General features: G+C 37.7%; 1 protein-coding gene across 1 annotated transcript; it reads right to left on the reverse strand.

The window, feature by feature from the left end:
* Positions 1 to 631: 631 nt before the first annotated feature.
* LOC135690010 (uncharacterized) lies at positions 632 to 26741 on the reverse strand. The gene is made up of 8 exons (XM_065207412.2): positions 26016 to 26741; positions 23874 to 24171; positions 22808 to 23090; positions 18296 to 18462; positions 14126 to 14680; positions 9187 to 9318; positions 6065 to 7352; positions 632 to 4072 (listed from the first exon to the last, which is right to left on the reverse strand). The coding sequence occupies exons 1-8, from the start codon at positions 26106 to 26108 to the stop codon at positions 2296 to 2298; spliced, it is 4593 nt and encodes a 1530-aa protein (XP_065063484.2). The 5' UTR covers positions 26109 to 26741; the 3' UTR covers positions 632 to 2295.
* Positions 26742 to 27681: the final 940 nt, after the last annotated feature.

Below are 27681 nucleotides of genomic sequence, written 5' to 3' on the forward strand. Positions count from 1 at the left end.
ATTCATACCCATTTTGGGAATTCATTCCAGTAGCAACATTTGCTCTTGCAAAAACCCAAAAAATGCAAAAAATGCAAAAAACGCATACTTGTTGTTCCTTAGGTTTTAAAAAAGACAATATTAAGTAGGAACGTAGCATTGGAGAGCTACATAAATTTTGAAATATTGTCATTATTTTTTTTAACTTTTCAGAAACTTTTGTGACGATGCATACAAGGTGCTGTTTGAACTCAAAGTCATTTTGTTCCATTCACCTTGTTCTATACTACGAGCAAAGGAAAAAACTGGACCTATTGCTTCATAAAAACATGATTTTATTAGAAGTCATAATTGATTAAACTTGATCACATAAAAGTTCCATTCAATCTAAAATCAAGCAAAAATTTAAGGAGGGAGGCCCAATGCCCTTAAAAAATTTCAAATACATTTTTTGGGCTCAGCCCTTCTCAGGATTATCTCTACTTGGTTTGGTGAATTCCATAATCAGAGAACTCATGAATGAACCAACCCCACCCCATAAACGATCTTCTCCACCAAAGCCCCTCCCCTTGCAAAAAGCCTATTGAGTAAATCCTAACTCATAAAACCTCTTGTGTGTGTAAATAAGCGCCCCCTTAATACCTTTAAAGATCGCTGGCCTTACACAGACTCAGTACATTAAGACAATATATTTTGATGTTGTATGATATATAATAATCTATGAACTAGAATTAATGCAAAATATTTCATAAAATCAAAATATCAAACTAGAATTGAATAAACCGCTCCATGTAAAATAACTGAAAATTAATGACAGTTGGAAATTTAGTAAATTGCTAGAATTTTTCAATAGTTACCACCTGCAGAATAATTATGAATTTTCAAATAAGCATTACACTCTGCAAAAATGCTTCGTGTCATCAAAGCAGACTTTTAATATTTCAAAAAATGAACAAGGGAATATGAGAAGTAAATGTAAAAAATTAAAGACAACCTACTGAGAAAATTGATTTTGTATTTAAGACGACTGAATATAAAATATTTTTGAGCAATGAGAAAATATGTAATTTTCAATAAACCATCCGAAGATTTTAAACATCCATTTTCTATTTTTACGACATTCAAGGCAAGAAATAGTTTTCAACATTTTCCGATTACAAGCCTATTCTGAAAACCTTCATCCTCTCAGAAGCGAATTGACCACACGCATTAGTTTCTGAATGGCAGTCTTTGGTAACAAAATGCAGATGGTTGTCACCAACAAAGTTATGACGTGACCAGAAATAGCTAAATGCACGGCAGCATTATAAATGGAAAATCCGCATCCAAAATATAAAGATTCAACGACTTTACTTGAACATGCACTGGATAAAAGATAACTTTTAATTACTTTTTAATGCAGAACACGATTGTTGGAAGGATGCGTCTGGGCGCGTTATTTTCAAAGTAAACATTTTAAAAAAGCAATTTTGGTAGCCGAAGTTCAGGTTAGGTATTTGGCTGGTACCTGATTGGATGTTTTATGACAAAGGAAGTAAGTGGCAGAGGCAAGAGATTCTAAAAGGCGATTTCTGCAACGAAATTCTGAAATTTCAAAATGACTTGAGTGTCAAAAATATTGAACAAAAATTATATTGTTGATGGGCCAATGTGTACCCTTAAAGGGACAATTTTCATTAACACACCCCCATTTAGCCTGACAGGTATTGAATGGCACACTATAGGAAGCGTTCACTCTTAAGTCTATACTGAAGGTGCAATTGCATGCAATTGGAAAGAAGTGAAACCCTGAATCATTAAATCCTACAACTTCTTATTCTTAACATCAATTACTACGTCTGAGTCTTCATTACGGAATTACAGGCAAACACAGGAACAAGGCGAATGTTGAGAGTATGATCCAGCACACGAAGAACATCTTTTTCAATCATACATAAATGACGTCATAATGGCCGAAAAACCGTCTGGAGAGGTCATTATAACAAACGTGAATTAAGGCCTTTCCAGCAGGCCGTTTGTATAAGACAGCATTAGTGTGCCCATGCTACCGGTTTATCTAGAGGGTTTAATACCCCTTATTTTGGGGGTAAGCAGGGGCATTATTAGGGTTTGCATACAGCTAAAGCTTCGCCTTGAATGCGGAGGGATGATTGAAATACAAGGGGGAAGAACGTTGCAAGGCAATAAAAGTAGGGGTTTGCCCAAGCTCTAAGTGGGACCAGCAATGGACTGGACAAAGCTAACTGGTCTTGCAAATTCGATTGTGAAGCTCTGAAACATGCAGAGATTCTTAACAACACAATTCTAAAGAAAGCCCTAGTCACGTTCGTTTTCACTTTCGAAACTTTCAACTCTTCTCTCACGTACAGCTTCGCTTATCCCCTGTGACTTCATAAAATCAATTTCCGTATAGGCAGATTTGGACTTACCAAGAGGAACATTGTTTTTGTTCTTTTTCCCGGCATTAACAAAACTACCCTCTGAACTTTCATGTTGTTTTTCATTATCCTGCAATCTGTTATTCCGAAGTTGAACATCAGCGTAAGCGAGACCGTATTCAACCGATTTTTTTCGATTTACACGCGGATGGAACTCGTCCATAAGATTCTCGTAACTTTGACACTTTGCCATTGGTTTTGGGGCCTCACTATTCCTTCCTACATCGAAATCGTCTTTGTAGCTACCTACATTCACGTATGAACAATCAGCAAAATCCGAAACATTCTGAATTCCATTTGCAGTGTACCCAATCTTTTTCGAAATATCAACTTCTTCGTACTGTCTGCCTGAATCGCCAACAGACGATGATATTTTACGATCCTCGGCTGGAACTTGGCTTATTTTTCGCCTCTCGGGTTTCTTCGGTCGTGGTTTTGGCAAAGGCCGTTCTCTCTTCTTGTTCGGTGAAGTATTTCCATCGCTGCTAGAGCTTTTGAAACCGATATTTGAGTACAGGCCTTCTGAGAATTCTTCTGCGGGCGTATTCAAACGAAGACGGGACAGAATATCAATATCACCTTTGTTTGACGAGTCACCATCTGCAGAACTCTGTCGCCGCCTTGACGACAACACTGGAATATTTTGGTAGGCCGTTTCTTCCTCATTCATCTGATCCAATGCCTGCCGGCTGAGCTTATCGCTCACTCCTGGCGATATGACGCAACCAGTATTATCTACAAGTTTTCTATCTCTTCCTACATTCACATACGAGGCTTCTTCCTCGGTTTCCAGATCGAGACTCCCCTGCCTTGAATTAATATCTGCATTGCTTTTTCTTCTCACCGATAACTCATCGCTAATTTTCTTTTCACTGTTGAGATTCATGAGCAATCTCATTGCCGCCTCATCGGCCGATTTCCTGTTTTCAACCTGCGATTTTCCCTTTGATTTATGAAATCCTAGGTTCATATACGGCCGTCCTTCAACTTCTTCCAACGGTGTTCTTATGATACCGTCTTGTAATGATATATTTTCATACCCTTTCGCATCTTTAGTTGGCGAAGAGAGAATTTTCTGGCTTATTCTCCGCTGCGGTTCCTGAGCCGTCTGTACGTCAGTTAATTCGAGATCAAACTCTTCAACAATCTTCTCCTCAGATTCTGAAAAATTCTTCGCCTTCTTCTTTTTATCACGAGTAAGACTTTTGATTCCCTTGATCGGCATGCTTGGACTAGTTTTTGTCTTCAAGGTCACTTCCGTGTAGACTGTTTCGTAGTTGCGCGTTAATCTAGTATGCTCTTGCTGTATGTGTCTAATATTTGACTGATGGGTGGTGTTTGTTAGAATAGTTGAACATTCCGTAGATCTGTGATTCTCGTTTCTATCAGTCTCGACAACCGTTGAATAAATGTTTTCCTTTGACAAACGAGCTCCTTCTGATTTCTTCTCCACTCCAATATTCAGCTCTAAATAGTTTGGTCTAACGGGAAATGGCTCTTTTTTGACGGATTTGTTTGTTGAAGTGTCGTCAAGTTCCTCCACCGGGTGTGGCTCACTGTTTGAAGCTTTCATTCCTTTTTTGACGTCTGAAGTTTTCTCCGCATGACCAGTGGCACTGGTGTCCACATAAAAGTGAGACGATGCCTCGCTCATTCTGCCAGCAAAGAAACAAAGTATAAATTAAGGAAATGACAGAAAAAATTCCAAATATAATTTAAACATCGATTAAGAGGAAGTTGGCCGTTGCTCATGTTACCAGCACAATGACGAATGATCATTGATTGATGATTGTGATTACGATCATGATTAAATGTGTTTTGGTCAGATACTGTTTAATGTCTCAAACTAAACATACTACTAAAGCTCCCCTCCTTCACTTCCCAGTTGAACGCATTAAATATCCGACAAGCACAACAATCTTTGCAAGAAGCGATGAAAAAGGTAGAAAAACGAATCTTATAAAAAACATATAAATCAATTATGGCCTACCTTCGGAACATTTTTTCTGACAAGTTTGTCGAATGGATTAATGCCCATAAATGCCCTTATCAATGGTGGCATTCATTTCCTAATAAAATCCATACTCAATGAAAAATCTAAGACTTGAATAAATGCAAGATGTGCAATAACAGTGTCAGCCATCTTGAAACATTCTTGTAACAAAGCCTCGAGCAGACGGAAAAACTACTTTTAAATGACAGTCGAAACCCATAAAGGATAATTTTGATGTCTAAGCCCTTTGAGGGATTTAAAGAATTAACAAAAAGAAAGCAAGCATAGAAAGATCTGATAGCTCGCGAACAGACATGGCAACCAGCTGAAAGCCTTAGACCTTGTACCGTAATGGGTCAAGTCGTTTGCGTTGAAACGATGAGTCAATACCTTGCCACCTTTAAAAGAAGAATAAAAAACTAACTATGAACGACCATTCTTATTTCGTAGTATTTATCTTCTTACTTATTAATGTTTTTGTCACGGCCCCCTGAAAAGCAGTTCGCGTGGACTGACGGGGCTACCGTGCCTGAATAACTAAAAATGTAAATGTAAAAATGTAAAATACAGTTCTAGAGTGTTACATCATAAAATATATATGTTTTTTAAAAATTTTCACAATTAAGTATGTTAATAATTGGAAGAGATATGGCCAAATAAAGATAACTGTTCATACAGTTCTTAACAGAGACCAATAAACAGTGATTAGATGGGGAAGAAGCCTGCGCTTATGTGATCTTATCTCAGCCACCTCCTAACACATTAAGGTGATTTGCACATTTAGTGGTATTCAATTATCTCCTTTCAAGCTATGAGGTCCTCATTCAAAATTCAAAATAGAGATCATTGTGACGTCATTTCCATAACACCTCTTATTATAACTCATTTCTCGACCGCAGAAAAATTACCTCTTTATGCAGCAATTAAAAAATACCTAATTTTGCAGAGAACCCATGTCCCTGCATACTCTAAAGAAAAGTATTGGAGACACACAGTTTTTGTGGGGGCAATTTGTTTCCAGCACAAACAATGAAAGCAAGAGAGCCTTTTTCAAAATTTATGTCACAGAAGCAGCTACAAAACTAACTGGTAAAGAACTACAAAAAAATAGTTACTGAGGTGAGAAGTGCAGGAATAATTTTTAATGAACAGATCAAAGAGTTTGGAACAATTTTGGTTTTATTGAAATCTGCTTTATTCTATCTAATGTTTTCAATTCTAACAAACTTCGACAACGTTGTACTTAAAAATCGTTTTTGCACTCACATCGCTTTTTTGATGGTGTGATCGAGCTAATGTATTGCCAAACAGACGTGGTAAATGTCTCCAAGCGAGTAAAGAACATTTATTTCCAGCCAAAACAACTCGAAAAACATAGGACAAAAGCAAACTATGATCTACATTCGATAAAAATGACTGAATATAACAGAGCTGAGTTGTGCTCCTTGCTAAACGCATAAAGATGAAGAAAACCTTTCACCTGATTCACATATCATTCATTAAATGTTCATTGTTCATTAAAATGATAATCATTTAAAAACAAGCCCATTCTCTGTATCTAAAATGCAAAGTAAGAAACCAATGGACAGAAAATTTAATAGAGTAAATCTACCGAGTTGTGATATCTTTAAAGATGAAAGACAAACAAGCTTACCTTTTCTTGGGTGATAACGTGCCTTTCTTGTTTTGTCGAAAATTGACAGTCATTCTTTTACCAATATCTCTAAACCGATTCTTAGATTTTTTCTCTGGAGTCGTAGGCGAGAAAGTAGCATTGCTTAAAGGAGACTCTAGGGGAGAATGCTCGGTTCCATGTGTTTTTATCATGGAAGGAACATCTTCTGGTTTTGGACTGTTTTGTGACGACTGTCGATCAAGTTTAGGAGGTAACGGTACAGAGTTTTGTGAAGTTAAAACTTTGTGCTTCTTGTCAACAACAGAATACAACGGGGTGTTCTCTTTCCTTTCATTTGAAGCACTCCCATGTCCCGCTGTTGTTGGTGACAAGGAAGGCCCCCTATCTGATTCGCTACGGGGTTTTACGCCCCTAGAGTCTACACCCCTCGGAAGCGATGGCAATGGTCTACCGACCATGTTCGATGATCGAACAAGCTTTTCTTCATCACCGAGGGAACTTCGATTCTTGCTGGAACTATATGGCTTAGGCAGGGGTGGAACCCAGTCCTCGGACCCACTGGAAGTGTTGCGAACAGAGGTCGAGCGTCGGTCGCCACTGACTGAAGTTCTTTGAGGTTTTTCATCCTCACTTACAGACATTTGGGTTGACAACCGCACCTGCGTCTTGGGCGGCAGCGGGACAGGGTTCTCTATATCTGAAGATGAATCGCAGCTAGAACGCGTACAATCGCTTATCTCGTGGCTGCTTTGATCTCTTCTAGATCTTGGTGGCAAAGGGATCGGATTGTCAACAAGATCCTGAAGTTTACTTGTAGAAGCATCCTCCCAGCTCCCTGATGCAAAGACACTGCCTTCGTTGCTAGAACTGCTGTATCTTAAGGTTTTGGGCGGAAGGGGAACCGGCTTCTGGTCACTCCTCTTTGTTTCCCGGAAGACCACTGAGTCATCTGGTCTCATTTCTTGGTCCTCATTATGCGAAGATCTTGTATCTTTTATCGCATCAAGCGAACCAGCTTCGTTTGTATGGTCACTTTTTGCCTCGGTCGCAGCACAAGTCTGACAAGCTTCAAGCTCAAAGGATCCAACTGATGTCATGTCCATGTATGTTTCCCGGTCGTCAGGGAGGTCCCCAAGAGAATCCGGGACTTCAGGATCAGGCCGGATCAGCATATAAACACTGTTGTGCTTGGAAGAATGCAAATTTGCATAAGGCTTATCTTCATTGCAGCCGAAATTCATCGGAATATAGCCTTCATCGGTAACGCACCCTTCGGCACCTTCCACAGAAGCAGTAGGCCCATTACCTTGTGAATCAAAAGAAATATAACAGATAAAGCTCGAGAATTTATTTTTTTATTATAAGAATTAAGAGAAGCAATGCCATTTCTATCGGCTGGTACAAACAAAATAAAACTACAGGGCCTAGCACTAATCGAAACAAAAAAAAGCAATTTCATTTGCGAAATCTTATCGAAATAGTGAAACATTGCAATAATGTTTACTTGCGGAATCATTTCTAATGATTTTAGTGACTTTTATCTAAGCAAGGAACTAGACATGGAGAAAGATAAGAAAGAAAAGTCTGATGTGTGATAATATGGCATGAAAGGGCGAGGGGCAAATAACTCTTTGAAAATTTCGTACACCTTTGGTGGAAATCCTATTGTTTTATCGCAAAATCCCTGGAAATCCTTTTGTTTTCGTGAAAATCTAATTTTGTAAGATTGAATTATCTCTAGTGAAAGGACTCGTTATTCTTTGAATACATTTATTATTTTCTCTTACATCTTTGTGCTCTAAGGCTCTAAAAATTTCCGTTATTCTAAATTCAACTGACGATAATGACTAAGCGATAAAACATGTCTTCTAAAACCAGGAGATAAAAACCTTGATCTTGAAATTTTACCAAGCTACTACTAATTGATAGCATGCGAACCCCGCCAATAATACTTGCTCTAAATCAATAAATTCTTAACAATCTGTTATCCAATATGACTTGTGTTGCACAATAACAAACAAAGAATATTGGGATCCGTCTGGAGAGAATAAGGTAGTTGATACATGATTGTGAAAAAGGTTCTTTTGAAGATGAAAACTTTGATTTACTCTGCGCATTTCAAACTTGCCAAAATTTTGATTATAAAGTAAAATTTTATAAGAGAAGTATTATTGGCTGGGATTGCATGTCATGCTAATTTGATGGCTGGGATTGCATGCCTATATTGCTACAGGAGAATGACGACAGGATTATGTTTCTCATGGCACCGTGTTTGCACATACTTTAATGACAATGCATGACACATGCCCCTACGGCCCGAACTCTTGTCCATATAAATCATATATTAATCCTACGCAGTAGCGGCGCCACGGGGGGGGGACTGGGGGGACTGGGGGACGTGCCCCCCCCCCAGTTCTCGGCAGGATTAACTTTGTATTTCGTCTAAATTCGATGAGAAAATGTTTGGGGACGGGAAATATTTTGGCAACATACTTTTTGTGATGTAATCCTATGACTTTCAAACTGCCTTTCCATAGACAAAAGCTAGTTATAAGCGTTACCTTAATGTAAAATTGGCGTTTCTTGTCAGTAAAGGAGCGTTTTCTGGTGCTAAAAAGGCGTGGCCTAAATTTTTTTGTTTTGCCCCCCCCCCCAAGATCGTAGTGGCTGGCGCCGCCATTGATCCTACGCAATGGCTTTACGGTCAGTTAATTCCGCGTTCTCGGGTAGTGACGTAAGGTAGAAAGTCCTATCTATAAGAGATTTTTCATGTAGCTTTGTTTGGCGATAGTTCCCTTTTTATCATGATTGCCTAGCGGGGCTTTCTTGGTGCTGGTAAAATTTTGCATAAGATTTTAAAAGCAGGGGTATTCCTAGCCTTCATTGATCCTTAGGATCAATTCCCATTAAAGAAAATATTGTAACTTTCTTAGTTTAAAACATAACATTTCAAGATCATTATATACTTCAATACTTGCTGAAAACTGACAACAAAGGGACACAAATTCGACTAGGTTTCCTTTTCAAAAGTGAGACAGGTGGAAGAGAGCAAAGTTTTTGAAAAGTAAACGGTTTTAACTGCAAACATGATGATCCCTATATGATATAATAAAAAAGGAACTTGCTAATTCAGGTCATACCAATATCACTGCTGTCCACACTTCGATTGCTGCCAAAACTCCCAATGCTGCTACATTCTTCAGAAGAAACAGCTGGAGAATCCTCTGAAGCCTCTTTATCAAACGACCTCCATTTCGTCTTTCGAAATATTGCTGCCGGTTGAAAAGTAAATTATCAGAATAGACGTTTTTGAATGACAAGTATAAATGTGAGGGTAAACAATAAAAATGCCCTTTCCTCAGGATTAGATGTTCTTTTAAAAAATATTTGCTTTATTTATTGTACATTTTATTTTATAGGGTTGATAAGGTACCATGCAATATGCAATTTGGTAATTATCAGGCCAGGGAACTTTCGAGGAAAGGTGCTACAGTGGAGAAAGAGTTTAGCTATCGAGTATAATCTCACATGGTTTCTATTTAAAAAAGTGGGTCTAATGCCCTTTTTTGCTCTACCATTGTCTGTTTTAGAAGACTGGGGAAACATAGTTTTCACATGCATCAATTTATGAGTTAAAAAGTAATTTGTTTTTTCTTAAAGTAAGCATTTTCTCTTGACAAGACGGGCTAACAGCAAAATTTGTTCATACTATACCTGTATTTGTGATTCCTTTTGCTCGTGAAAATTTTACCAGAGATACAGAAACAAAGTAAAATGCGTGCAAACGGAGACAATATATGCAGAAAATGTGCTCGACAAACTGAACAACAAAAGGCAAGGACAAAATGTTAAAATATTAATCCTTTCCTCGCAGTCCTTTAGGAATATTCAAAACCCAACACTAACGTAATGCGAAAGAAATTATTAATCATATGTTGGCCAAGATGACCACACAACAATTGATCACAGAGGATTATTTACTTGTGTGCAATTTTTATGACGCCATGAGGATTGAAAAGTGATGGTAACAGGCATATATAGATTGGTTGGTTAAAAGAAACAGTGACTCAACTAAAAAGTTTCGGGTTTTTCTCGATATAAAGAAAAGCAGACTTTCGAATTCAGGATTTAAAAAGATCAATGCTTTTCAATAGATAAGAAACAACACAATACAATGCAATCATCACCAGAAATTTGGATATTGTGAAATAACTCTGTTATGACAAAAGATCATGTTATCATATGTGCTTAGAATTCTTGTCAGAAAATTAGCCATTAGATATCACATTAAAAGCAGACAAAAAATCGTTCATTTTCAAATCAGCCAGCAAATTTTTGACAAAATTCTGGAATGAAGTGGATGAAGATGACGATCCATGATTGATAATGATGGTTGTCTATAATAATGGTGATGATTATCATGATGGTTGTGGTGTTAGGGCAACAGATGAGGAAGCGGGGGGAGGCAATGTTCGTCAGTGGCGTGCCAAAGGGCTTTTGAGTGGGGGGGGGGGGGGTGAACCATGAGAAATTTACCGACAAGTTTTCAAACAAATATATTTCACTTCCTGTCATTGATGAATGGCTTTCAAAATCTTTTTATGCAATTAAAATTCAAAACAAGCTGTTTGGTTTGCAACAATTTATGTGTAAAAACAAAAACGGTCAACAACACTTTCCATGCGAAAAGGCAGACGTAATCTAATTCTTCCCCGAAATACCGACACGCTGTTATAGTTGTCTCAAATTTTACCGATAGGCAAAAAATTGCCGAAGTCTTCTACAAAAAGTGGGGGGGGGGGTGTGACCCCCCACACCCCCTACTTCGGAACGCCCCTGATAATCGTTTTGCCTTTTCACCCCCACTTTAGCAAGTTATCTGTCGTTCCTAAGCAGTGGCGTAAAAAGGGGACTCGGGGTCAAAGGAAACAATTTTACGGGGTCTTTACGAACGGACTGCAAGAAAGTCCTTACAAGTGGAGCAAATTACAATTAGATCTGGTAAGTGTTTGTATCAGGCATATCAGAGGTGTATTAACCTCAGAGGCCTCAGGGGCTATTTACCTCAGTTAAACGTCTCTTGATAAAGTGTGAGCTTGAGCCAACCCTTAAAAATGGCCTAAAAATGGTTCCTTTTGAACAGCGGCCGAAGCGCCGTGTTACGTCACTGGGTAGTGCCAGTGACTGTTTATTCCAAACATGACTGACATTGAAGCGGAACTAGTAGTGACGCGCAAACGTTTGTGGGAGGGTTGAGAAAACATGGCTATAAGTTGACTAAGATGAAATCGAGTTTAATCACCAGTGATCAAGATAGATTTCGGCGTCATTTTTAACCGATAATTTATTTTGTTCTAAACAGAACAAAAGCCTTCCTTAAAACAAGCAGACCCAACAAACCTTATTCGCTAAATTTTCACTAAAAACCTTATCCTATCTGGCCGGATTTTTTATTTCCCTTTATACATACTTTTTTATATGTCACTCGAAAATATTCCTAATTCACTTTGGAGAAGAAGGTCAAATTATTCTAGTTCAATTTTTAGCTAGAAAAACTTATGTATAAAAATATCCAGTCTTGTCACTAATCTAAATTATTTCATATTTCACACAGATTCCGACTCCCAACGTTGTGACAAAATTCATTCTCATGAAACAAAGAGAAATTCAGATTCTGAAAATATGACAACTGTAGTGTACATTTCTTTTTGGAATTTCTCAAAGCAATTCCCTTCCCTCCAGACCCCACCCTCCCCCCTTCCCCGAAATATTATCCTTTCCTCTGGCCAATCGGCCAAATATGGTCGATTTTGACAAGATGCCCCAACAGCCCCACATCATGTGCAGATGCACGAAAATTATCTGAAAAAGCAAAGTGCTTCAGCACTATAAATATTTTCAGTATCAGCATTTTGGGTGTGCAGTCGCCATGCTCTGCACACAAGGCGTCTCAAAACTGTTCTGGTCTGCGCAAAGGACAAGGTGTTATCTGCAGCATGGCAAAACAGCTGAGATGGAACACAACAGATTAGGCCATCTCGTTCCTTCTGGCAGTGAGGCAGGCTTATCAGCACCATATTTAATCTAGGAATGAAGAGACATCCATATGCAATGTACGTTAATGCCGCAGATTTGCAGTTGCTAAGAGCTCTCACAGCACATTCATCTTACTTAGGGCGAAACTCTGGAGCTGCACGATCTTTTTCAAAACACGACATGGTGCGAAGAAAATCAGGATGTTTTGATATTGAAATGGATACCCTTTACGAACGATTTTAATATGCAACTGTTGATGTAGGACACCGCAAAAGACCTCCCCAACAAACACTATTTCGTAACCAAAAAAATGCAAGGTACACTTCCTCACCTGTGAACCTGCGTCGAACTTGACTCGGCAATGTTTTCGACTTATTTGCTGGTCTTTTCACGTCGTCGATGAGGTGCATTATGAACTTGGATTTGAATCAAATTAAATAACATTGGATTTGCTATCCGCAGAATTAAGTTTAACAAAACTAGACTTCCTATTATGTTGCCGCAGTTTTCATTTTGCGAACTTCAATGCATTGTCACTTCATACAGCTTGGCTGCCCAGAGAACAATTAAATCTTATACTCTGCATATTTGAACATGGATTCTGTCAACACATATTACCAAGCTGCGAGATTGAGCAACGCGGAAAGTTGCAAGGCCTTCTATTACGTCATAGCAGACTCGACCGCATGTATCTGCATACCTACTTTCATAAAAAGCCACTCCTCATAAGTTTTGGGCCACTTTTATTTGGATTTCCATATCAACACCACTACTTACATCATATTCAAAAACAAACAGTACCCTAGGCATGGCTGCAATACTGAGGGCATCGGTATCGAGAAAAGGAAGCAGGGAGTGAACATCCTAGGGCCTGGGCCTCTTAAAGGCCCACAAAAAGCTCATACCCGTCTAGTATTTATCTCTTATTTGAACTCTGTTGCCCAAGCTGGCTCACAACACCCCTGCTGGAGGTGGGGGCTGGGGAGAATGGAATCTAAACAAGGTATGTGCATTACCCCTTATGAAGAATAATTGTTTTAAAATTTTTCATAAAGCCAAAAAATATGTTTCATAAAGCGTTTTCATTGACCCCGGCTGACCCCGGCTGACCCCGGCTGACCCCGGCTGACCCCTGCCCTTTCTAGTACTTAATTTTCAGGAAAGGGCCAGTAGAGATGACATTATAACGCTGCAGTCAATAACGGGTAGCTAGCCCCTCTTTGTTTCTGATTGAATCTACAATTAATGTGTATACAATATCTGAGCAATTATGCATCAGTCTACCTTAGCTACTGGAAACAACAGCATAGTTCTCATTTTGATCAACACTTGGGTTTGATTCAATCATTTTAGATCATAATCATTCCGACGTTTTATTTTCCGAGGACCATCAGGCGAAGTGAGTTTTAGTACCGTTGACGAAACCTGGGTGCCAGAGTCCCAAATTTTTCCTTCATCTATGTCTTCCCACCCCAATCCAGGTGACCCAACCCTATACAGGAAGATCTGAAATGACCCAACCCGCGCCATCGATTCTTAAGTGCGGGGGCCAAAAAAGGGGAATTACCTATCTAATACTTAAAAAGGGGATGTAATACCTATAGTTAGCAAGAAAAGTGGGGGGCCATGGCCCCCAGCCCTTCTGTGGCGCGGGCCCTGTCACTGCGCATTAGGCAGTTACACACTTTTTCACAAGAATACCTTTTTTGAACCCAAGATTATTCGTAAATTATTCTTAAGCGACATATGGTATAACAGGGTTACATTATCGTTTTAATGACCCCATTTAGCGTGAAACTCGCATTTGTTTTGTTTTCCAAAAAACTCAAATAAACGAAAAAAATTAATTGTTGGTAAAGCCTTGCTTTATTCTTTAATTATTTTTAATTTCAGTGATTTTGAGCCTCAATATTTTTATAGACTATATTCTTATAATAAAGAAGTGTATAAGAGGTACAATGAACATCTTTGTAATGTGTTTCAAAATTTAAATAGCAAAGAAGTTAAATTCAAAAAGAGAAAAAGATTGAAATAAAGACTTACATTTGAGTCCATTTTCAAGGGCATCGCCTGACATTGTGACAGGCCTCGTCTTCCCTTTCGCGCTTTCGACATCTTCCACTGTCCGAAAACTGGGCGAACTGCTAGCAAGATTCGACGTCGAACTTGCATGCATCATCTGCAGACTCTTCAGATTCGCGAGGCGACTACTGTGACCACTAGAGCCATTTGCAGTTGGATGGCTCGCAATTTTATGAATATTTTGTTCTGATTTAGAAATGCTTCTTTCATATTTAGATTTTAGCAAGGACACGCGGTTATCCCGCGGCAACGTATTCCGCGATTCTGACGAGGGCTTGTGTATGTCCTGAGCAGATTGTGTGACTTCAAATTTCATATTTCGAAAAAGTGAAGCTCGTTTCTTCTTTTTACTCGCTTTGGAAACTCCTTTGATTTCACCAGCCGACTCCGCATGGGGTAATGAGCGTTGTTGCAAAAGCTTTAACTTCTCGTAATCACCTTCCTGGTTAACGCCCATACGGCTGATGTCGGATGCGGAGTGTGATCGCTTCGATTTCAGCACTGGGTTGGCGTCACCTTAAAAGAAAAAACCTCTTTGTAAAAATATAGTTATTATATATGCCGTTACGTTGCTAGGATTGAGTCATTGCAGGAAGAAGATGATGGAAAAGAGACGAAAAAGATTAATGGATGGGGAAAACAGTTCGAGGAGCATGAGTGGAAAAAGACTGTGGTACGGGATATCATTTCACTCGTTGCAGTGTGCTTCATTTCATTCGTCTAAAGAAAGCCCATAAGATAGATGATATAACAGAACAGTTCAACAATGCAGCGAAATAAGAAGATATCGCAACACATATCAAGTTGGATTCTGATGAGCAAGACATTTGGCATGATAGTAGTAGAAGGTTAAAGAGATTGAATGATGAAGTTTGTAAAGCTAGTGAGGAAAGTACAAACGGTGCTAAAACAGAGAAGATCAAGTGATTCAAGACGACAAGATATGGGAAGCTTGTTGGAACTCATTATCTTTCAGCATAAAGGTAGTGGCGTATGCAAGGTTTGGACCCCCTCCTTTTCTAAAACATGCACCTGTGGGGTTTTCAAAAACACAAAAAAATTGATCCATTAAATTTAGACGTAATTGGAAAATGTTTGATTGCAGTTAAAACGGAAAGAAGGGGTGGACTGACCAGTCGTGGACCGATGACCTGGGTACTATTAGAGTAAAGTCCTATTGGCTATTGATTTCCAGTTATTTGTTGCCGCGAAGGCCCAGGAACACATCAGTCCGCCCCTGAGTTCAAATATATGCAAAAGGGTTGATTTCCTTTCTAAAACTTTGTAAGACGTGCTTTTAATTTTTCTAGAGGTTCTGCCCCCAGACCGCTATACAGGAGCTGCGTACGCCACTGCACTCACTAAACATGTTCTCTGTAAGGCGGATTCATTGTATGACGTAACCTCCGACGAAGTGACCAATGTTTGTTATTGTTCATTGTTGATATCGTTTTAGCAAATAGATAACCACGCAAACTTTTGGCACATAAACAAGCCTCTCTAAGAACTGGTACCTTCATTTTAACAACAATGATGTTCTAGGAAACAAGCAGCCAAACTTTTCTTGGAATTCTATTTTCTTGCAATATTATGTAATTCTTGATGGAGCTTTTCTTATTATACATACATATACAGCATATATTAACATTTACTGAAGATCTCATAACCACATCATCAGTTCACTTTTTGCATTTTTGTATATTTTTAGATGATACAAGTGTATCATGGCTCTGAGAAAAGCAAACATTTCAAGACACAAAAAAGAATTGTCCAATTTATTGTTTAGTTCTGTACCGCAAAAATGTTTTACAAGTGCATCAAACGCAAAGGTAAAGTCATATTTGCCAAAATACATATCTAATTCCATACAAATTGAATTAAACTCCTTGAAAATTTTAAAGGCAACCTGTAGGGTTTGAATTACTTTTAAAATCTTTCACAGAGGCATGCAACATTTTAAGGGAAACTTGCATGTGTGAACCTCTTTCATGTTCTGTAATTAATTTCATACTTGAAATAGAGAAAATAACTAATAACGCCTTTGACACCCAATAACAACTCTTGAGTAATGCCCTAGCATTGTGTTAATAACAATCGAATTATTCAGTAAAAGATACATTTAGAGTAGGTCCTATAGAGCCACAGGGTGGCAACCTCGATCCAATACTAGCCTCATTCTAAGCTCGTCCGAAGTGGGTTCTAAACAGTGGTTCTGAGTGGGCAAATAAGTCTAATATAAATTCTATCCAGCTTTTGATGATTCCAGTTAAGGAGTGAGTCACTCAGTATTTTTTCGAAGTTACATCTATTTTCACATTTTACAAAATAAACAAAAAAGTAAAAATTTCACCAATAGAGGGGAGAAATAATATTTTTTCACTCGGCGGCAACAGCGTGTTTGAAAACAATAGGATGTTTGGCCATGATTGGAGCAGAGTGTGCTTTTTCGATAGCTAGACATTCAGTACAGTAGTACAAAAATCAAATAGCCACTGATGAGGAAGTGTAACAAGAAATAATCTGACAAAATACAAGCGGGCTTTTGTGAACACTGCCAAAGTCATGTGACGAGTCAAGTTGTTTTGGTTTCCAATGAAATTGATTCAGCAGCAAATGTCACGGCAAAACACTCGAGATTCTTGCAAAGAAAATTAAATGCCAAAATTTGTATCTTTTGTAATATCTCTAAACATTTTTCTAGCTTAGGTTCGTGGCAGCGGGGTTAAATAATATCTGACAGCAAAATGTCGACAAAAGGAACAATTGATAATTTCACGCATCTTGCAATTTTGAGTTATAGATGTCATTTTGAACCAACGTAAAAAACATTTTTACAGTTTTATCGCTGGCTCATTTAAGTTAACATTTATCGTAGTTAACATTTTTCCAGAATTACTTTTTTCCTAGTTTCGGATACAAATCAATTTTACATGTACACATTTTTTTTATAACACCTCTGGAGGGACCATTATGGAAACAAGATCGTATTGACTTTTTTAATGCTATCCCTGCCATTTTTAACCTGGGGTGTTTTTAGTCTATGCTTTTAACTTCTATCTTTAAATTTGGTATCTCTGTACTTAGATCTTTTTCTTTCCCTCAATTTTAAATTGTAATTTATTTGATGGCAAAATTTTACATACATACATACCAGACTGGAAACTTTGCTTCTTGCGCGGGCAAGTTTATTTTGAAAATTTGAGACTGCGCGCCTGAAATCATGCACTCTTAGTTATTTTTATTGTTAATAATGTTAAATCCTATTGTCAAGGAATCTAGGGGATTTTGCGCGGCCAATATGCAAAAGCGCGCAGAGGTGTGCGCGGGCAATATATTGCGGGCGCGCAGCAAAGTTTCCAGTCTGGCATACATACATACATACATACAAAACTGCGAATCTTCAGAAATATTTCTATTTATAAATTTCAGTTTATACGTTACTGGAAAAGGAGTTGGCACTTAATTTAACAATTAAAAAACACAATTCGTAGCCAGTATCACTGACAATAAAAAAGTCGATTGGGATGTGGTTTGGTTTGAAACCAGAATAGGAAACACAAAATAACCATGGTAGTGTCTTTCTATCCGGTTTAACGGGACAAAGATAGGAGAAGTTCTTCAAAGAATGCCCCGGGTTTTGAGTCCAAAAAATGTTCAAAAGATTATTATTTAGCAAAATTTTCTCTTACTATAAAAGCATAGCAACATACCCTAAAAAATCTTTCACAATAATTGTTTATAAATGACGATTTGTTTTCAAAAGAAATGTTTTGCCTCGCGAGATTGAGCGGGTGCCATAAATTCGATTCAAATTTTTCAAATACAAACAAAAATACAAGGGGAAGTAAGTTTAAGAACAACTGTGAATAGGTTTAGCCAAGGAAAACCAGACAAAAAAATAACAAATATTTAACCCTTATTTTGCTTTAAAATTTGTTTGCTTCCGTTTATCAGAAAAATGAAAATTCAATTTTCACCATTCAATTTTGCCATTGGCCTGGAACATAAATGGTTGCCTCTTCATTTTAATCGAAAAACAGTTTTTCCAGTCAGCAACAGCAGGCATGATAGGAAATTAAATAAAATCACCCCAAACCCCGCAAGGCTGCAGATAAAAGGCAGAAAACTCACCCACAATATCACCGAGCTTTGACTTCAGAAATGGAAACAAAGTTCTCGTTTTTCGAAGTTTTGTCTTCTCGCTTCCATCACTTGTCCCTCGTCTGTTCGTCATTTTGCCAGACATCAACCTTCCTCTATCTGCACCAACACAGGTTCTTGGCCGCACTAGCTTGCACCTAGAAGTTGGCAAAAAACCAAAGATTGTTCACTCAAAATAGATAGAACAATTATAAACAGCCATACTCCAATCAAACAGTATTTGCAATAATTTTGAGCGGTTTGTAGAAGAATTCAGTGTTGTTTTCAAGCCTCCGTGCTCCCTTCAAATTCTTGTTTTCCGAGTTAGACAAAATGGACAATACGGAATGTTATGACTCTTTGTGTGGGTCGATCTATCACAAAAGCAATTAGATATGTGCGACTGCGCACAGTTAAATCACCCTTGTTTATTTCCATGTGCAAGAGATGGTTATTTGTGTGTAAACTTTTTACGCAATATTCACTGCGTCATAAGAGGACACAAACAGATTCGTCACGAATCAATGTTTATTTGCATTATGAATAACCACGTGAATAGCCAAATCTCTTTGCTAATGACCCTTTATTTGCGTAATTGCAAATGTATTGGGATGATCGGAAAGCCAATGCGAAGGAGAACGTCACTTCAATACAACAACAATATCTGCGTTGCGACAACGTAATCTATCAATTGAAAGCATAATTATTTCTAAATTTACCACGACTTTTGTGATTATAAATGTGCACCAAAGCAATCTCTGTCGACTTGGGGAATTTCTCTTTTAACTGAGGTTACAGAATGTACCGCGTATTGGTACAATAACTACAGGCACATTCAGTATCCCCCAGCAGAGGCAGGTCAACAATGATTATGTAAAGCCAGCCTGTGCTCTAGACCCCTAACTTTCAAGCTATGTAAAGCAAGAATGCAAATATAGAAAAGATATGTACAGGTTAAAGGCAAGAAGACTGGTCCTTAATATTTTAAGGGAGCTTTGGTGAGTTTCTATAAAACTGGTCCCTAGAAACCAAAATAATTCAATTAAACCCCTCTCTCGAAAAATCTCCCCTCTTTATAACTAAATTTTGAACAAGCACCCTGCTGGCATAAGCCTTTATATTGAGCTATCAGATTTGAAAACAACAGTGATTGCGACTTCTTTAAATTTTAACTAGGGTTGTCAGATGGGGTTTGCAAAAAAATGCCAGACGGATCACAAAATTAGACCAAAATGCGCTTAAAAAGGCAAAATCAACGAACTTTAAGTGCGTGGATGGTTCATTTAAATGGTAGGTGTCGCTGACTGCAGATCAAAGGGTCTGTGGTTTGAGCCCCTGACAGACCTAAACTTTCTATGAGAGTAAGGGATCTCACCTGCTATCTGTATTGCCAGGCGTAGGAATCTCGAGATGTTGTGACATAAGGAACAACACAAAACATGAAAATTTGGCCTGAAAATGGCTCCATCTGGCAGCCCTGGTTTGAACATCAGATTTTATATAATTCCATATAAGTATCTAAAGAGCCTGAGCTTTATATCCAGTTTTTGGGTCAACAATCATTTCATCAGCAAAATCAGTTAATAAACCCTGCCCCCTAAAGACGATCTGAAAAAGCCCCCTCGAATAGGCCTCCATTCCTGCCTCTTTAGCATCGAACATTGATTAATTTCAAATACTTTTAAATTTTAGAAAACGCGAATGTTTGGTGACTACAGGTCAAATACGAAAGATCTGGTGCTTGTAGCTACTGAATCTAATCGTGGCAAAGTTAGAGGTTAATTTAAGTGATTTTTTAACGTAAATGTCAATGTACGAAAAACTTCAGTTTCATCTTTCATCAAGCGATTTTAAATCCCGAGGTTTTGAATCATTTTTAAAAATCTCTGTACTAATATTTAGTCTAAAAATTAATGGGAATATTTAAAATCAAATTATATCACAAAAGCCTTAATTTTTGCAATTTTCACATCGGTTTTGCATTATTATAGTTTCAAAGTTACGCTAAATTATCGTTGCCATTACAACATTTGAAACCTTTCATAAAGTCGTACTGTACTGCAATTGTTCCTTTTCTAGAGTTGTTATTTTGTTCTGATACTTCTGATGTTTCTTTTGCGACGTAAGTAAAAGTTGACCACAATCTTTTCTTTGCGGTGTCCAACTCAAGAGCATATACATATCAGTTGGCACCTTCGTTCTATTTAATTTCAACCTTTGTTACCTTCAGCGTTCACGAGGACATTGGCACTATTGCCATTGGGCAAATAAACTGAAAACCTCTCTGAAAAACATCCAACATTGAATAACAGTAAAAAGCTTTGGTCATTTACCCAATTTGTCGGAGTGAAAAATCCTAATTGTTCGGTGTTTATACTTTTCTGTTTTGTTAGGTGTTACAAAATTCAAGTTTTGCTAAGCTTTTATTATCAGAATATTTTATTTTATTATTCAGAATTATAAAAGTCTAACTGGAAAAATATTATTTGAACATTTTCTGTGTCTCTTAATCAATCACACCCAAAAGATTAACCTAAGCCAATCTCTAGAAGTAGCTTGAACCAAAAACCCTTTACGGACTAAGCAACAGAGGACCTGGCTCGAAAACCATTTTGTTCTCTCAGTGTGACTTGGACGACCTGTTATAACCCTTATCAGAACATACTACTAAATTACATGAAATTGAATTTAAATTCTGAGTGATCAATATATGTGCAGTTTCACATTCAGATCAGTCTGCCACTGAACTGAACACACTGAACAGTGCAGGCCCAATACACAAATGCATACATTTAAGATTGTTTGCATTTCCAGTACTAGCTGAAGATTTAGATCGACGTGAATTGGTAAATGTTCAGTAAAAAGTTGGCTTGGCACTGAGCATGGTGCGAATTGTCTGAAGGCAAGTTCATTGCACTGTTCAGTTCATCAGTTTTGAGCCTAACTGACTTCGTATCGACAATCTTCAAAATCATTTGCACCTCGTATTAGCAGCTTCTTCCTAAAGTAAAGGTTCTATACGCGGCCAATTTGATGAGCTTCTTACCATGGATTAAATGAGCATCTTTTCTTGTATAACCCATCCAAGCCACCAAATGGGAGCAGGGATATATTAAGCGAATCGCTCTGTGAGACTGTGCCAAAAAGTGAGTACAAAAGGAGGGTGTGTTCTAAACGTTTTTGGGCTTTGTAAATGGCTTTCTGCTTTATGTAAGTCTTTGGATAAATGTTTTACGTAGTTAAGGTCATTTTCGATGTCAAATGGGCAAACAAGTGGAAGTTCTTCGGAGCTCACAATTTTCTCGATTGGCTTTCGCTTTACCCCCAATGGCTATTTATATTTCCTAAATTATCGTTATTAGAAACTGTTTTTTATGCAGATAGTTGTTTTATGAATATCGATCTTATCAAGCTGAAAGAGAATAGCCTCGGTAGGAGCCTCCTACCGCTGAGCACATCCCCGGAAACACGAGCAACACTCGAGGACTGCTTATGCAATTTCAAGATAAACCGTTGATTGTAGCTAACATAACTCCCCCGTATGACTCATCATCCTTCCCTGATCAAATCAACTCATGTATCGTGCATGAATTTTTCCGAATACCTGATACTGCTAATGGCTAACTTGTACAAGGATGAATGCACAAAGTTTTGACAGTTCCGCCAAAACGTATGGTTACGGAAAACAGAGCAGTCTAAATTAGGAAAAGACAGTTAAAACATAGGCTTAACAAGAAACCAATTCAATGCACGGCCTCGATTTAGTAATTACTCCAGATTGGGATATACCCAATATATCTACATAAAATCATCGTCAAATCCACAATACAAATACAAGAATTTTTAAGGATTGTACCTGAACTGAAAGTATGGTGGTAAATCTTAATCTGAACTCATTCAGATCGTAAATGGGTGTACAGCACCACAAGAAAACATCTTTTCGACCGTTTGTTTTAACAATGCAAGAGACGACAAAAGTTCCATGATTCTCAAAAACGTATGAAATGCATATTTTCACTCTTAGTAATATTTGCTTAAACGAAAAAATTCAGAAGTTTCTAAAACATCTTTCTAAAATATCCTTGTCTCTCCCGAGATATTGATTTCACAGGTTCGAAGCTGTAGTTAAAATTTTTCGTATTATCGCGAAAGGTAACGACATTTTCTGTCGTTATCAGACCAGCAAAGAAAAGTAAAGAAATTGAAATAAAACTCTGTGAATTCTTTAAAGTCTAGTGGCAACGCTACATGAGAGAAGTGTACTAAACTAACAAACTCTAGATCATGGCTGTCTTGGTAACCATTTGGTTAAAATATTCTTTCTAGAGATTCGCTTACTTCTCGTATAAAGGGGTACCGCTAGCCAGTCAATTTCCGTTTGCAAAAAAGTCATTCGAACTTTCCAGGTAGAAGATATAAAAAACAAGAAGACACTGCGACGAAACCAAAACAAAAAGTAGCACGGTATCATGAAAACTCTAATAAGACTGCAACGTTCCTTACCCAAACAACACTGTATGGATATCCGCTGCAGTTAACGCGTCATCAGCCTCGACCCAGATCTCTCCAGGCCCGATGACGTGACTTCTGCCCATTTCCAAGAGAACAAAATTATGTGAATATCCACTGCTTTTAACGTTTTCCAATGCAAACGAAAGCTTTATTTCGTCAGTGTTCTTTTGCAATATGAAAACACGATTACCTCTCTTTAGCAGCTTGCATTCGCCTCCAAGTTTAGTCTTTTTGGCAAGGCCACCATTTCTTATTCGCACGCTCCATACAAAATCTGCGTAAAAAGTGTGAAGTCTTCAGAGTCCCTTTCAAGAAATCTTAAAGCTTAGAAGGATCTGCTTCCTTCGAAGACATGCCAAGCATTTCAACCCAAGCATTTCAGCCCATGGACTCCAAAAAGGTAATTGAAAAATGGGAATGCAGTAACTTTGGGGGTAATGGAAGGTTAAAAATGTTTTTCAAAAAATTTTCCAGAAGAAAGAAATAATGAAGGTGGAATAGTTCGGCACGGTTGAAAGCATTGAAAAGTTAAAAACCCAATTGTAAAGAAAAAGTTGAAAAGTTTTCCATTGTTTACTTGGCTGTGTCTCTGGATTCGTTACATTTGAGAAATGAACTTGATAACGCACCCAGCATACGGAGACATCATACTTACGTTTGTTAAAGTATATATTACATGCAAAAAATTATTTCGTGGCTGCTGCTAAACATATTGTAACGAAACGAAGTAACGATTGTTAGACAATAAAATAAAATTGATAATTTCATGAAATTCATTAAAATCCACCGAAAATATTTGTCTAATTAAGCAATTGGACGAAGAACTCTAAATGGTTTTAAGGCAGCCATCGAGAGACGCTGAAGAAGGTAAACGTGCATATATATGTTAATGTTTTTATTTGACATTTGATCAAGAATCATCCTGTGTTCAAACCTTTGGTTATTCATAATGCTGAAGACTTAAAGGCTGACAAAAGCTCTCTTGTGGTTAAAGGTCAAGTACACTTATGTTACAACCAACCTGAGATGTATTGAAGCAAAGCCCGAAAATACATACCAGAAGCTAACACAGTAGGCTGGCTTTGTTTTTTGACAAACTTCAGTGCTTCAATCCAATTGTCCCTTTCATCTTCAAACCCTGCAATAAGGCTGTATTTTTCATCTTTGAGGAAAATAGCAAAAGTGAATTGTTGATCCGGAACTTGGGTTTTATCAACATTGAGAACATCTGACATTGGTATAACCCTGCTCGGCCTATCTTCTTCCCTGAACTTTTCTTCGCAGCGGTAGCATTCCAGATTTGCCTTGCCGAAATTCGATATAGTCCGTAGGACAAAATACTTCAACTTGTTGTTCTACGAAATATAATATTTTCTCCTTAAATAAAATATTTTACTTTTTTACTTTAAAATTAGAAGCATTATTTGAAAGTGAGGTTGAGATTCATTGGACGGTCTTCCAGGGGTTTCTTGACCATTAGTATACTGACCACGCCCACTTTCGAATAAGCGGTCTGATTCCAGATCTGGTGAGAGTACAAGTAGTTAAATAAACAAATTATGTGTAAGCAGCTTTGAGGTGATATAATATTAAATACATCATGTTTCAGAATTAAGGCAGGGTTTTCAGAGGATTAAATAGTTAAGGAGCTATAAAAGATCCTTGGAGGAGCACTTGGTAAAATGTTTCACCAAAACTTTAGTACAGATCATCACATTTCAAGTCAACATCTACTGTTACGCAAGTGTTTAACAAAATATCTTTGGTTATATGAAAACTAACGTTTGTGATTGTATACACATTATTATGAAGAGCTGGCTGGGAAACTTCTTAAATTGGCTTAAAGGTCACTAATGATTGCAAAGGAGCTGTGAGTTGTGGTTGAAAGGGAACTGTCACTAAAAAGTCTATGGATACAATAATAAAGAACTGTCAGTGATATGACTCTGATTGCAATGGTAGTAAAATTGTCTATCTTTGGGTCTTTAATACTAGCATGGTATCAATGAGGTTGGATGAATTTGAAAAGAGGTGGGACACAGCAACCATTTCCCCATCCATAATAAATTTTGACTTATTTAGGAAACTTAGAAATTAAAGAATATAAAACATGGTATAGGTAAAGTGAAAAGGTTTAAGAACAGTTTATTGAAAGGGAACTGTCCTTAGATAACACACCCCTGTTTATATTTAATATAATGAATAAGCGGCTGGCAGAAGCCAGTGAAGTATGTTAGAGCATTCCAGTCTGTCACAGGCAAGATTGGACTTTATTCAAATATTGTAAATTTATACATTTGTAGACAGAGTTCCTTGGTCAAAAAATTTCCAAAACAATATGCCATTACTGACATTTTCTGTGCCACGCCTTTTGTTGAAATTTTTTAGAAAATTGGTCTGAGAGCCCCCTCCCCTTGGCTAGGTTTCAATATCCACAATGCCCTACGTTTTGTAACTGTCTGCATAGCAACTATGTAATTTTAAGTAAATTCATTGTGAATATAATGATGGAAGACAAATCTGAATTTTCAGTGGCAGGGTTTTCTGTTTTTGGAAATCACCCATATATTGATGTACATACTTAATCTTTAAAGTCTCCTCTTTTGCTGCATCAATGATTAAAGATATATAGACCACAATACCAACAAAAGCAAAATATTATTTGAGGGGCACCATTGTTTAAAAAACAATTCAGGAATTGTTTTGGAAGCAATAGATTTTTTGTTTTTTAGCAAGGCACAAGCCTTCAGAGTGTGAGGTCATAGTGTCCATGTTATGGTGCTGACCATTTAAAAATAAACTCCAAACATAACTACAAATGAACATTTCATGTAAAGGTGCGATTTGAGTTTATGATATTTCTTTGTTTTTAGGGGTGGTATCAGAGAGGGGCTGTGGGGTTAAGCCCTTTCTATTAGATGAAAATACCTTTGTTGCACGCAGGGTTTGTCTCCAGGGAACATATATAATGCCACCCCGTTGCTACGTTGTTTAATCCTGGCAAGAAAAGAAATTATTTCAAAATATTTTGTAAAAACCATGGACAGGAAATCGATAGAACCCCCCCCCCCAACCTTAAGAACCCATGCCCCGTGCTAAATGAAGTCAAAATAGAAGTTTTACACAAGGCAACTCATTCGGAGGATCTTCTAACAGGTGGTGCGTTGAACCAAAATAATCAGATTAAACAGTGGGGTACCTTCAGCTTTCGCAAACTTCCCATCTGGATGATACCATCGTTTTTAACCTTATCCTGTGAATAACTTTGTGGGGACTTCATTGAATGTGCCATTTTCTTCACCAAAATTGACTTCAGTTTAGGCCGGATGGCGGCGAGACGTGAACACTTCTATTTTCTCATAACATCTTATCTTGCTTGAAAATTTGAACAGGCTGGCGAGTAATTCACAGGTTTAATCGTGTATTTCTCAATTTCCATAATGGCATTCGATTTACCAATGATATCGAATATCATACCATTGGCGTTATCAACAACGCGTTATGTTTCAAAATTTCTTCACGAACTTCCTCACTGTTTCTTTTGAACCTTGGTACATCGCTTTTCATGCGCAATCAGAAATGTTAGCACCTTTACTTTGGTATTTGATACAAATTGGCATTCGATTTCGCTGCTGTTTATCACGTCTGACAGTCAATTTAGTTTGCAAAGGTGGTCGCTCTTGTTTACAGAAGCGCATTGCTATGTCTCGCATTTCGCATTACAGCTTCTCCCAGATTGGTGCCAAACTGACAACGCAGGCTACGAGGGTGCATATATAAGCGAGTTCTATGACTAAAAATTATAGCTACTTTTTTGCAAATACTTAATTCTTTTTTGCAAATAATTTTGCTTATCTTTAAACAAACATTTATCCAAAAACCCTGCTGATATCATTTACTAGTTCTTTATCCCTGTTCAGCTTTCAGCCACTCTATTCAATGTAATTCCTCGAAATAGCCCCATGGGGGCCAGGGCCAGCCACTGAGGGAAGATGTTTTTCAGACCGCGTCCTTTTAAATGTCAGAAAACGCCCCTTTACCAACAAGGAATGCCAATTTTACCAAAAGGGAACGCCAAAAACTAACTTTAGGTTACGTAAAGTCCGTTTCAAAATCATAGGATTGCGTCACAAAAATACGTTGCCAAAATATTTCCCCTCCCCAATATTTTCTCATCCAGCTTAGATAAAAATTTAATCTGCCAAAAAATGAGGGGACTTGTCCCCCAAGTACCCCTTGGAGCCGCTACAGACGAGGGCTTATTAACTTACTATGTACGTAGCTTTTTTGGGGTGGTTATACGAAGGGGCCTTGATTTGTAGCTTGATCAAAATTTTCATTTGGAATTTTATTGCGAAGACTTTAAAATATATTTATAAGCATAAATCAAAGCACAAATAGGTATTTTAGCAGAAAATATTGATTTTTCCACTGAATTTAGCGGTCTTGTTGCCAATGCCCGTTTATTTTAGTATTTTCATTCTTGGCTGAACGGATTTATTGATCGTGGAAAAGATTTGCTTTGTCTTGATTCCATTAGAGCCCCCCCTCCCCCCCCCCACACACACACACACTTATTCCAGGAGGGTTTTTTGAAAAGAGAATGGATATTTGAGAAGATGAGGATATTTGCCGCTTTGATATCAACGACGGAAAAGACGTATGACGTTAAAATGACTGACGACGATCATGATTATCATGATGATTAATGATTGAATATGATGTTTACTAATAATGATTAGTAATGATGATGATGGTGATTAGAGATAATTGGGATTATCACGATGGTGATTATGATTATGATGTTGTCTGTCCATGGTCATGATGACTGGTGATGATTGTGATCACGAGGATGATTGACGGAA

The sequence above is a fragment of the Rhopilema esculentum genome, chromosome 5 (assembly GCF_057945365.1).
Source record: "Rhopilema esculentum isolate cy_ngs chromosome 5, ASM5794536v1, whole genome shotgun sequence".
Classification (NCBI taxonomy): Eukaryota; Metazoa; Cnidaria; class Scyphozoa; order Rhizostomeae; family Rhizostomatidae; genus Rhopilema; species Rhopilema esculentum.

What these genes read in the sequence shown, in the direction of transcription:
- LOC135690010 (XM_065207412.2), bottom strand. Translation starts at nt 26,108, where the DNA reads ATGGCACATTCAATGAAGTCCCCACAAAGTTATTCACAGGATAAGGTT. An exon ending in TGTGGACAGCAGTGATATTG is followed by an intron (nt 7,353 to 9,186) that starts GTATGACCTGAA and finishes TTGATTCACAAG; the next exon opens with GTAATGGGCCTACTGCTTCT. An exon ending in ACGTTATCACCCAAGAAAAG is followed by an intron (nt 4,073 to 6,064) that starts GTAAGCTTGTTT and finishes CTTTGCTGGCAG; the next exon opens with AATGAGCGAGGCATCGTCTC.